Source organism: Polypterus senegalus, chromosome 14 (genome assembly GCF_016835505.1).
Source record: "Polypterus senegalus isolate Bchr_013 chromosome 14, ASM1683550v1, whole genome shotgun sequence".
NCBI lineage: Eukaryota > Metazoa > Chordata > Cladistia > Polypteriformes > Polypteridae > Polypterus > Polypterus senegalus.
In genome coordinates, this window is record NC_053167.1 from 64,899,033 (window position 1) to 64,912,434 (window position 13,402).

At 38.1% G+C, this 13,402-nt stretch overlaps 1 protein-coding gene across 2 annotated transcripts in view; it reads left to right on the plus strand.

The window, feature by feature from the left end:
• Positions 1-13,402, plus strand: part of wls (Wnt ligand secretion mediator) — a 64,348-nt gene that overhangs the window by 23,596 nt on the left and 27,350 nt on the right. For both annotated transcript variants that reach the window (XM_039734549.1, XM_039734548.1), the window contains exons 3-4: positions 10,011-10,138; positions 10,406-10,567. In XM_039734549.1, the coding sequence (XP_039590483.1) occupies positions 10,011-10,138; positions 10,406-10,567 (290 nt within the window). The remainder of the gene's footprint in view (positions 1-10,010; positions 10,139-10,405; positions 10,568-13,402) is intronic.

Sequence of the window (13,402 nt, forward strand, 5' to 3'; positions counted from 1 at the left end):
CATTGCCAGAAGGTTTGCGGTGTCTCCCTGCACGGTCTCAAGGGCATGGAGGAGATTCTAGGAGACGAGCAGTTACTCTAGGAGAGCTGGAGAGGGCCATAGAAGGTCCATAAACCATCAGCAGGACCAGTGTCTGCTCCTTTGGGCAAGGAGGAACAGGATGAGCACTGCCAGAGCCCTACAAAATGACCTCCAGCAGGCCACTGGTGTGAATGTCTCTGACCAAACAACCAGAAAGACTTCATGAGGGTGACCCAAGGGCCCCATGTCCTCTAATGGGCCCTGAGCTCACTGCCCAGCAGCATGCAGCTCGATTGGCATTCGCCATAGAATACCAGAATTGGCAGATGCACCACTGGTGCCCTGTGCTTTTTACAGATGAGAGCAGGTTCACCCTGAGCACTTGACAGAAGTGAAAGGGTCCGGAGAAGCCATGGAGAACATTATGCTGCCTGTAACATCGTTTAGCATGACTGGTTTGGTGGTGGGTCAGTGATGATCTTGGAGGCATATCCATGGAGCGATTCACAGACCTCTACAGGCTAGACAACGGCATCTTGACTGCCTCTAGGTATCCGGATGAAATCCTCGGACCCATTGTCAGACCCTACGCTGGTGCAGTAGGTCCTATTTTCCTCCTAATGCACGACAATGCCCGGCCTCATGTGGCAAGAGTATGCAGGCTGTACCTGGAGGATGAAGGAATTGAAACAATTGAATGGCCTTCACGATCCCCTGACTTAAACCCAATAGAACATCTGTGGGACATTATGTTTCGGTCCATTAGGCGCCGCCAGGTTGCTCCTCAGACTGTACAACAGCTCAGGGATGCCCTCATACAGATCTGGGAGGAAATGCCACAAGACACCATCCGTCGTCTCATTAGGAGCATGCCCTGACGTTGTCAAGCATGCATACAAGCTCGTGGGGGCCACACAAGATACTGAAAAGCATTTTGAGTAGCAGAAATTAAGTTTTTGAAAAAATGGACTAGCCTGCCACATCTTCATTTCACTCTGATTTTAGGGTGTCTACACAATTGAGCCCTCTGTAGGCAGAAAACTTTTTATTTCCATTAAAAGACTTGGCATCCTTTTGTTCCTAAGACATTGCCCTGTCGTTATTTGTATAGATATCCAACTTCATATTGAGATCTGATGTATCTAATGTGTTTCTTTAAAGTGTTCCTTTAATTTTTGTGAGATGTATGTATGTATGTCTGTCGTGTTAAAGAAGTTATGAAAAAGAAAAGGAAACATTTTAAAAATTAATGTAACATGATTTACATACATACACACAAATTATATATGTGTGTGTGTGTGTATGTATGTATGTGTATATATGTATGTGTATATATATATGTATGTATGTGTGTGTGTGTGTTTGTGTGTGTGTGTATGTATGTGTATATGTATGTATATATACACAAACATACACACAAGTATATGTATATATATGTGTCTATAGGTTTGGTCACTGAGTGCAAGGGAAAAATAATAATTTATAGTCTTTAAGTTATTAAACAGTAAAACATTAACGTTTTAAGAAGTACAGGTACATTGAAATTACATTTTCTATATGAACGTTCAAATTTGTGCCTTACCGGCATTTAAAGAAAATTAGTTTTGTGTCCTCTGCAGTGTTAAGAGAGAGAGGCTTTTTCTTTTATATAGTATAGAGAGATGTGTTCGCTGACGTTATGATCGCCTTTTTGGGACAGTCGTGGTGGGTCTTGTGTAGACTGGTCAGACGTCCCCGCCATTAATCGGCTGTGATGGCACAGTCAGTCCTCCACTCCTGTGCGTGTCTTCATAATCCGAGCTGAGGACCTCATAATCGTATACGTGCAAAAGAAAGTGTGAATCGCCTTAATATTTTGCCGTGGTGTAGAAAAGGGGTCCCGTGTTTGCACTTGTCTGGGCTATAGCGCAGGGGGAGGATGAAAAAAATTAAAAGTGCTCACTTTGACTTAAGGCAGAAGCGCAGTCAGCGTCTCAAAGGCCAGCACAGCTATGCACGCGCCGGTTGCTCAACTTTTGCTGGGTAGGAGACCCCAGTTTTTGCAGACATGTTCATGATATCAAAAGTCTCCGCGCTCTTTGGAGGTCATTCATTATATATATATATATATATATATATATATATATATATATATATATATATATATATATATATATATATATATATATATATATATATATATATATATATATATATATATATATATATATATATATATATATATATATATATATATATGGAGAAGTAGTGTGTTAAAGAAGTAATAGAAAAGGAAACATTTTAATAATAACGTAACATGATTGAATTGTCATGAGTGTTGCTGTCATATATATGCCTGCCTAAATAAGTCACCCTCGCTTTGCTCTTACTTTTTACCGCTCATTTAATCATGGCTAGTGGCGGAAAAATTATAAAATTGAAGGAGGATGGCTTTACCAAAACAATTATTGATGGTGAATTGATTATTCATAAAGCTTGAATTGGTGATCTGTTTTTCTGTGTTAACCTCATATTTTTTCATACTTCTTCTCAAACTAAGGTGGTGCGAGGGTAAAATGAATCGGGATGCGCTGATCAATGTAATCGGTGTACCAGGAAATCATGCATTGACAAAAGCTCCCCTTTGCTTGTAATGCAAAGTGCGATTAAATGCATTATTTTTTAACGCGTTATGGAGCACATGCATCGAAGCTTCTCAGCTGTGCTTGTGCTAAGAAAAGGAAAGATTTTAAAAATAACGTAACACGATTGTCAATGTGACCTTTTGTAAGTAGTGCCTGGAGGATTCAGTGTGGAGAAACTCTAGAGACAGCGTGTGTATTAACTTGTGGATTTTTCTGTGAGTATTTGGTGGCAGTCTGACGAAGTTGCTTCGGAAGATGGCGTTTAGCCTCGGAGCTCAGCTCAGAGCGAAATGAGATGAATGGGAGGGGAGATGATGACGTGACTCCCCCACCCGCCTTAACTGTCAATCCCCCACAAACACAGTCTCGGAATTTGCATAAGCACACCCTTCACCTACAATTTTAACTTAGTTACAAAGTGATCAAAACTCGCTTATATCCCGCCCTCTCATTAAACTTGTATCCCGAATTACCTGTGGGCATGTGAAACGCCAGCGGTAGCCTGTCTATGAACTTAATTTAAAGTTTAGGTTTACACCTTGCTTTCTTTCCGAGGTAGCAGCACTCATGAATATGGTAGTATATGTCACTCGCTCGCTTCTTATTGTTTCGCTGCCTTCTCAATTATATAATGCATGTTTTCTTAAGCGCTTTTTGGAGGTCTTCCTGGTTTTCTACGCACTGCGTTGACAGTCAGTTCACGTGATTACGGGAGGCGTGATGATGTCACACGAAACTCCACCCCCACGTCTTTCCAGCTAAACTCCATTATAGTTAATGGAGAAAAATACCTTCCAGTTATGACCATTAGGCGTAGAATTTCGAAATGAAACCTGCCCAACTTTTGTAAGTAAGCTGTAAGGAATAAGCCTGCCAAATTTCAGCCTTCTAACTACACGGGAAGTTGGAGAATTAGTGATGAGTGAGTGAGTGAGGGCTTTGCCTTTTATTAGTATAGATAGGCATACTATGATCCACAGTTGTGATATAATCAGGGCCCTAGAATGTGATTGGTTTTACTGTGCTACTGATATCATTCATTATGTGGGAAAATGTAGAAATGTAAAGAGTGGGGTGTGTGTGTGTGTGTGTGTGGGTGGTGTGTTTTTTGTTTTTTTTTTTTTTTTTTCTCTCTTGCAATGTTCTCCTTAACCTCTTGTAAAGTACTTTGAGGTACATGCCAAGTATGAAAACGTGCTATTGAAATTTTGGTGGTGGTGTTTTTTGAGTATATCGGACATTAAGTGTTATCAGGTTTAATGTTACCTATCTTTTATTTCTTATTGATTTGCTGCCATTGCCTCTGTAAATCTGCTGCTATTTTTTTTCTATTTCTCTGTGAAAATGTAATTATTTTTAAATATGTTGTTGGTCTAGACCAGGGGTCCTCAATCACGGTCCTGGAGAGCCGCAGTGGCTGCAGGTTTTTGCTCCAACCCAGTTGCTTAATAAAAAGCACTTATTGCTAAAGTAATACTTCTGCTTCACTTTAGTGATTTTGAGCCCTTATTGCTTAATTTTGTCTTAAACAGCTAATTTTAATTGTTCCTTATCAATAACATGCAAATGACAAGAGAGAGCAGAATTTCTCCATTTAGCTTATTTACATTTACACCTGTGTGTATTTATCTGCACTATTGGGTTTAATTAAATACTTGGAAGAAAAATGAAGAGAAAAAAGTGAAGGACTGAGAATTCCTCGTCCATTTTAGCCTTCAAATCATTTGCATGATAGAAAGGGAAAGAGAATCTAGGATATGAGAATGACCTGACATAGCAGAGTTAATTTAATTTCATAGCTTTTTAGTGCTTTATTGGCAAGAATTGCTTTCTAATTAAGCAACCAGGTCAGAACAAAAACCTGCAGCCACTGCGGCTCTCCAGGACTGGGATTGAGGACCCCTGGTCTAGACCCATGGTCCATTACAACTTGGCTGCTATCACCCCTTTGGGTATTCAACAGTATGATAAATGCATGCCTGAATCCGAAATGGTATATACTGATCTGATCTGAAGTAAAATTTCCTAATGTTGTATAATTACTTTTCGAATCACAAAGTTCCCAATTGCTGTCTCATGCAATGGGCATCTGCTTTTGCAATGCAAAATAACCCCACAGCAGGATACAAGGAGTCGAAATCGAAATGTTGACCTACAGTGGTGGTATTTAAGGAACGGATTTTGCTGTTTAGCATGCCGGTTTCACTTCTTCATGGATGTGCTGTGCCAGATTATTGCCTTGGGGCATATTGCTGTTTAGAGGTACCCACTGGTGGACATACTGCTGTTGCAGTGAAACTCATACAATTCTTCTGGTGTGCTCAATACTTCTTCCTTCTCATTGGCAAAAGTATACAAAGGCTGTAAAATAAAATACCAGACATCTTTAATTTTATAAAATTGGAATAAAAAATGTAGTCATAACTTACCCAGTGTCAAGCTTGGGCCATAATTTGTCTTGATACTAAATCTTGTAAATCTTGAGTAAGCCTAACATCTGCATTAATAGTTTTATTTAGTTTTATTTTGAACATGTGTGTACACACACCAGTAGAACATTTGAGTAGACGAATAACCTGGATATGCTGATGCATGTTGGCATACCAATGAAAAGATGAATTATTGCTTTTTCAATGCTTCTACAAATTCTCGATCTTTTGAAATAAAAATGTACAGTACACTTTCAATGCAAATTCATCTTCCTGTTCATTCATTGACAACACTGAATGTAATTGATAGATACATTATCCAATTTGGAGCAGAAGGAAATGTAGTACTAAGTATTTAACTTTGGTAGCAGTGTAAATGTTTGTCTACTGAGTAGTACCTGCATTTTACTATCCGTGTGTGGCTTGCAGTTTTGATGTGAAGTTGGCTTTAAGGAGCAGACTTCTGCCCTTGCTGGATCCTACTTTAAACCCTATGGCATACATTATTTACATATTTTTGGTACAATAGTTTGCCACTACTTTAAACATTGTATATTGTCTTTTTCTGTGCTCTCTTCGATGTGTTAAAGGTTGTGTCCATACTACAAGAATTTAGCTAGCAGCAAAACTAAGTCTCTAGTTAAATCATTTTAATGAATGATTCATCGGAGTATCATTTGAGGAGTAGGCACATCTTTTTGTAGAATTTCACAACCATGAAACTCAAATCCTGCACTATGTTTGAATAATTTTGGAGAAGAGAGTAACATTTTGAGCAAATTGCTAAAGGTAGTCTATCACTGTTGATTGATCTCCCAGTCATACTGTGTACTGTCTCTGCATGTCAACACTGAGTCTTCATTAAGAGGATCTTGTAAGCCTAATAGTAGCTTTTATGAATGCTGTGCAATGGAGAAGTAATAGAATGCATTACCACATTTGGTATTTTCAGTACATTTTATTTTATTGCTGTTAGGTTATGATAAATATGTTGTGAGGCCTTTCAGGTAAGGAGGATGAATCTTGAGACAAGGCTGTTAAAACTCATTAATCATGGTGCTAAAAAATATATGCTGACTATGTCTTGCAGGTAACAATTTCACTGTACTCTGTATAAATGATAGTAATAAGCCTATCAACCTATGTTGAGTGTAATGCATCTTCCCATGTGCTAGTGACAGGTTACTAAAGTTGTATCCCTTTAATATGCCACATGAGTTAGACAATCTGGATTTGTGTGTGTGTGTGTGTGTGTGTCAGAACGGGAAACTGGGAACCTTTTTCTTTGTTCACCTCATATGGTGTGTGTCTTTCATTTCATAACACATTTTACTATGTGGCTTTATTTGGGAACTGTAATCTGTTGAACATGAGCACATTGTAAACAAATGAAATACCTTATGCAAACTTCTCTTAAAGACTTTGTCTGCGGTGATGGTTATCAAGAAATGATATTCAGGTGTCTATTTACCTTAATGACATAAATGTTCTGCCTCCTAAAGCTGTGTATTCCTTCTTAGGGCAGGTATTGGCATGCCTATTAGCTGCAGACTCTCTTGTTATTGGCTTTTTTTTTTTTTTGGCTATACCTTTTGACTAGCTTGTTTTGTTTTAAATTTTTCATTCTAAATTATTTAAAAGAAAATAAGGACATTTTGTATGTTTTCCAACATTGCTCTGACACAATAAGGCAGCATAACCAAATTTTCCAGGAACTCAATTGTGATTCCTTAGTAAGAACACAACAATGTCTGTTTGATCCAAGATGAATAGACGTGAGGAAACAATTACCACAAGGATGCAATACATTATGAGCAGGAAGCAGTACAGACATAATGCACATAATACCACTTTGTGATTTATCACAGAATTCCACTTAACTTTCTGCAACCATAAACCACTAGTCATGGTAGAGTAATTTATGAACCGAAATTAATTTTTTTTTTTTTTTTTTAATGATATACGTTAAGATTGCAGACTGAAGTTAGGTTTATAATTGGATAAATGGAGTGTGATCAAAGTGAAAAAAAAGATGAAGCGGAGTTTCCTCAATTGCTTTTATTTAAACTGCTTGAAGTTTGTTTTGTTTAGGGCATTACAAGGTCAGCTTAGCAAAGCGTATAAGCATTAAAGAAGGATAAAAAAAAGAAATGCAGCATTATTTCAAAAAGGCATAAGCTGCACTCAAACAGATGAGCTCAACTCTCAATGAACAAGAGAGACTTCCTGTTTAAGAAAGCTGTCGAGCTCCTAATTGCAGAATTTCTGATCCCAATAGATGTTTTGAACTAATGGATAAGAGGTACCAAACTGTAAATAGGACTCCAATATCCTCTCGGTGCAATAAAGCTTATTCACACAAGCGAGGAGAAATGAATACTCTCCCCAAACGACTTTGGCAGCACTCCAGCAACAACACAGCTGTTGAAATGGCTTAGTCGCTGGGGCAATGAGCTCGGTGCTGTGAGGGAATGTTTGTGTGCTGTGAGCTGACATTCATACCATTGGCAGGATCTTCTGTGTAAAAGTACAAGAGCATCGAAACAACAAGTAATCCCCTCTCGGAGTACTAGATTTCTGGCTTGTTTCATAACAGTAGAAGAGCTTCTTTTTGCTCTGTGAAGTGCAACTTTGCTGGTTAATAAACATAAGTCCTCCCATTGTGCGCAATCCACCTATAGCTTTTAAAATCACAGGACTCGAGCAAGGAATGTCTTGCCATATCCTAATTCTGATGACTGCAGGCACTCTTAGTATGAGAGAACCTTAAACTGTAATTTGTACAGCTTCTGTCTTGCATCTAGAGACCTGAATAAACTGGAGTTTAAGTAGCAGCATTCCCTAGTTGATTGTAACTTAAGTGCATCTACTACGTAAAGGCTTATTGGAAGGAAGACTCTGGATTTGTACGGCTGCCTGCCATTAAAGTAACCAATGTGATGATAGTGACCATCTCGTTAGTGTCCCTAATGTAGTGGGAGCTGCCATGAAGAAAACTAAGATCTAATGCATGAATACACAAGGGTTTACAGTGACTTCATGAATGACTTGGTTTTAAGATAAGTGTGTTTTTATCTTTATTTATATTGGACTTCCAGGAAAGCCTGCTGGATAATTCAAAAATGTCTTTTTAGATGAACTGTACAAAGTGTGCAAGATTGTTTTGGGATTGCAGTGAATTTTATAGTATTAAAGTAACTTCATCTGTACCCATCTTGTGCAAGTCTAATGTCATTGTACGCATACCTTTTTGTCATATGTATTTGAACACTGGGCTAGAAAGATTTAAAAAGTTTCCTAACACTAAGCTAATGCACCCAGAGTCTGTAGACATGTAAACATGTTGGTATAAAAAATTTGAATGATAAGGTATTTTTGTTTATACGTTGGTAGCTTTTGTGAACTGATTAAATATATACTTGTCCTTGTTCTACCTTTATACTTGGGTTGATGTTTTATTTGTATGAACTTCACCAATCCAAATTGCATTCACTTGGTAGTTTGCAGCAAAAGATTACATTTTTTTTTTTTTTTGCACATTCCTATGCATTTGGGATCAGGGTTAGCCAAAAGAGCTGAGTTGCTTGAACCAGATCACTTGGATAAGTGTGGGTTGATGGGCAGAGTGGCTGGATTAGGAATCAAACAGATGGGTCTTGCTATAGTAGATCCTTTAGTTTAGTTTAAACAATTCAGTCTCATTTGGCTACAGGGAGTAATATCTAAAGAGTGCTACTTTTTTGAGGTTAATTCTGTATTTGATCTGGGAGAGCAGTTGCCAAGCTTTATCTGTGGAACACAATGACATACAATATTAGAGTATCTGGCTCAAATGCTACAGGCAGCATTTAATATGACTCGGATTGTTTAGTAAAAGTGACTTTTTTTACTTTTGCTCAATATGCAGCTGTAGCCATGGCAGGCAGCAAACGTAATATGTTGCTAATGTGAAATTTGACTTTCAGCAAGATATTTTGATATGAACAATGGCTGATGTGCAATACTGAATTTCAGAATAGTCTATATTACAGGTAAGATTAGATATATCCGTGTGATATATTTATGTTTCTAAAAGTTCTCAAATTTACCTGTCACATGTTTGTTCATGACTGTTTAAAGATGAAAACTGTGGTTTGAGAGCTATGCGATAATCTCACTGCACCCAGTGTCCAGTTTACTTTTCATTATGGCATGATTATTCTTTTCAATAGGGAGGAACTATTTGAGTTCAGAGCTCTGTATTGCAAATCTAACTTGTACCTTCTATGGAAAATTTTCATTAAATTAAGCCATGTGCTTTTATTGCATCTAAAGAGAAAAAGAAATGGACTGTCAATAGCCATATTTTAATTTCCATTATACTTGCTTTGTATGGTCTGCTGTTGCTATTGACCAACAAGCACAATCCTCAGCTGTCTATATAATCTCAGTATTATTCTTCCACTGTGTGCTTATGAGAAGAGCCTTGCACCCTATGCACTTTCTGTTGAAATGCTATTAGCACTACAGTAATAATGACAAGCCAAAACATTCCCACACTTGTTCTGCTGCAAACTTCTGTCGTCGGGTCAGTGTTGTTCTCCTCATCCTTAGTGAGAATACAGTGCTTTTTTATTCGGTGTCAGTAACAAAGCGTTGGTGGATAATAGAGCTTTATTTTTATACAAGGTAAGTATACAGTAGTTAGTTTGTTTTGACTGTGTTGAAATGTGTATTCCCTCTTCTTCCATGTTTGAAATATTGCTGCTTCTGTTTTGCAACTGTTGTGTGAATTTGTGTGTTTTTCTTTCATATATCCGTAATATGAATTGATTTTCATTTTAGTGGTCTGTAAACCATGTAATGTTTAAATGTTGTGTAAGTGTGGGTGAAAAAGTAACTCTTAGGATGCAGCTTTGTTTTGAAGGCCTGCAAAATTTCCATTTTTGTCTTGCAGATGAAGGAGTAGTCACAATTGATGTTTCCCTGGCTTATAGAGATAATGATCATACTGACACTGAATGGACACCAATGGCACATTCAAAAGAACAGCGCAAACTAAACTGTGTTTTCAAATATCCTAAGGTATGAGGTTAATTTAAAGGTTACTGTTTCAATTTTAAAATGTTCTGTCTTATTAGATGCCTAAATGAGAATTATTGCTGGTGTATTGTGAAAGCTAGGTAGTGAAACTGGTGTCATTTAAGTGCTTCTTTTCTTTGTACCACCATTGCAGAAATTTGTATATGTGTGTGTTTGCGAATGGCTTTAAAATCTTGTTTCATTCATAGTTAATACTATTTAATTATTTGTTGCTTTAGACTTCTGAATGTTAATCTTCTCCATTTGTAGACCTCGGAAAATGACGGTCGCCCCTATGATTGCGATTTGTTGCCGTTAATGGAAGTGGGAACAGTTGCCCATAAGTATTATCTAGTGAATATTCGCCTTCCTGTGAATGAACGAAAGAAAATCAATATTGGAATTGGTGAAATACAGGATATATCACTTGTGGTGAGTTTTAAGTGTGATAAACACCAAAAATAAAAACTTGTGCCTTTTTTTTTTCTCTTACTTTATTTCTAAAGTGAGATTTCACTGAGCTAAGTCCTTTAACAAATTCCTGAACCATGCAGCCCAAATTCTTAGTATAAGCATCTCTGAGTGGGGGGAAATCGCAGGATTTTGTTTTGTTGTTGGTGTTGTGTGTTTTTTTTTTTTGTTTTTTTTTTTGGCCATTTTTACTGGTTGAGCCTTTGGTTAGACAAAGATCATTTCTGGGCATGTCGCAGACTGTCTTTCAATTTAAAGTAGATTATTTTAAGTCTTGGGCATTATAGTGTGCACTACCAAAAGGAACGTAAAATTTTGACCTTAATTTGATTATACTTGCATTCCAGTTTTTGCTCTTTGATAGACGGCAGCTTTTTTTATTCAGCCTACTTGTCTTTTTTTTCTCTTTGTAGTTCTAGTATTGATTTTGAAGCTGTTGATTGTACTATGTCTGTGTCATTTATTTTAATAGTATGCTATTATAAATTTCTGCTTTTTGAAAATTTAAATGTATTAAAAAAATGAATAAAACTTTCCATTCATTTCAGCCCTAAATGCCAGTTCTGCGAAGTGTCTCCCAAACATTATGCTGGCACCATTGCATGTAATAGTTGGAAAGGGGCTTGCCACCTGATGTGCTTTTTCTTGGCTTACATTGGGTTCCGTTTCTTCTAGTCGTAACTTAGTGTCCTGAAACTCCTTTTCTCACATTTTCAAATTAGCCAGGCTCATGGGATGCATTGTGTACAATGTTATGAGATCGCCTACAATTAACTTTCCTTGTCAGTATACAAAGTTTGGAGGGACACTTTGATCTAAGGTGTTGAGCCATATGGTTCAAGGTTCTTTCTTTCTATACATTTCAGAACTTCTTCCTTTACCTTTTGGGAAGGCAGCCAATCTCTGTATTATTGGGGGACAAGATGCAAAGAAATCCTGGTTTGTTTACAAATTTATTGTAGGGTATGCTGTCTCTTACTAGGTCAGTTTTAGTATATTTGGAATGTAGGAAGAAATCCCCGATTTTATCTGATTTTTAAAATCCACAAGGTTACCCACATGTGTGTGGTTGGGGTTTTTTTTTTTTTTTTTTTAAATGAGCTGCATGATTGCAGTGTTTTGTTGTTTTTGATTTCTCATGTATTTCATATCTTTGGATTGTTGGGGGAAACAAAAGCTGACTTGGCTATTGGTAGAACAGAGAAACTCTACATGTGGAGTGACCTGCTTGGAAGTTTGGTTAGTGCTTTTACTTTACACTCCCATGTTCATAAATACTCTACCATAGTGCCCATCTTAGGTAGCAGTAGGTAAATAGTTCCTTGGGTATAATAATGTTAAGTGATTTAAAAGATGTGTTCTAGTGAATGTAGTATTGGTTACCAAGGATGTTATACCTGCACAACCTTGACTGCACTATATTTTGTGCTGCCTTTCTATGCATTAGTGAAGCATGTGCTTTTATTGAACTAGCAATAGCACTGTGTCTGGGGAAAAAAGCTGTTGCATGCATACTTAGTGTTGTGCAGTCTTCATTTTGGTAATACAACATTGGTGATGATAATGGAGGTTTCATTCCCACCACCCTCTGCATTCCTTGCACTGCTGGGCAAGCTGCCAGTGCCATGGAGTAACTGGATTGAATCTTTTGAGACTTTATTTAGCAGCTGTTGGTCTGGACGAGGTGAGCAATGCTTGTAAAAACTGCCATACGTATATACTGCTTAGGCACAGAACACCAATGCATCCTTTAAAACCCTTGGAACTCCATCTGGATGTTCTACATCAGTTTGCCTCCTGGCTTCTCATTTCTCTACACTTCAAACTGTTCTCATCTCATGAATCCTCTTTCATCTCCGTCATCCGCAGCCTGGCAAGTCAGTTCATGGCAGACTTGTAGGGCTTAGCCAGCTTTTGTAAGTTTGATTTACATGAGGAATTTATCTGGAACCAACTTGCAGAACATACCAGTAATCGTAGAATTTGTTAAAGATTATGGATGGCACCAAATGATACAAGGCTCGTGAAAGCAGTTGATATGGCATTTCAAATGGAGTCAGCCACTGAACTTAAGGCTAAACTTGCCGTTTTCCCTGGTACAGCACCACGCTGCCACATGACAAGTAACTGAATGCTCCAGTGCCACAAACGAGAACGCAGTTTCATTTCGGGACAGCTTCAGTGGTCACTATACAAGGCATTTGCTGGCTATTTCTAAACTGCACTGCAGGAACTGTGGTTCCATTGATCATAGGTCTAGAGCACTCCGCTGCCCCACAGACAATACAGGTGCCAGAACTGCGGGAAGCTTAACCTCTTTGGACTGCATCCACAACCATTCACTTGGTGTGTTCCACAGCCCTAACCTTCAAAATGCGCCTACTTTGGAGCTGGACAGTGCTCTGCTCTTGGACACTGGGATAGCTGTGTCTCTGCTTAATGTGACCACAGTTAAACAGCTTTTCTCTCACTTCACTCTCACTGCTAAACTCTGCTATTCCGGGGCAGTTATAGCAGTGCTAAAATTGAAACTCTGCACTCTCTCTGCCTGTCTGCTATAGCCGAAAATACTTGTTTGGCACCCCATTTCATGCAACACAGGTGGCACAGTACTTGTGCTACTTCATTGCTGTCAGAGTCCTCCCTGTGTGGCAGCATTTTGAGTAGTGAGAAAAGCATTATATAAATGTAATGAATTATTTTATTATCTCGCCCACTATGGTGCCAACTTCTTTACAGCCCAGGGATTTATATTACTAGGCACTAAGTGGTCAGCTGTTCTCCATATCTTCTCAC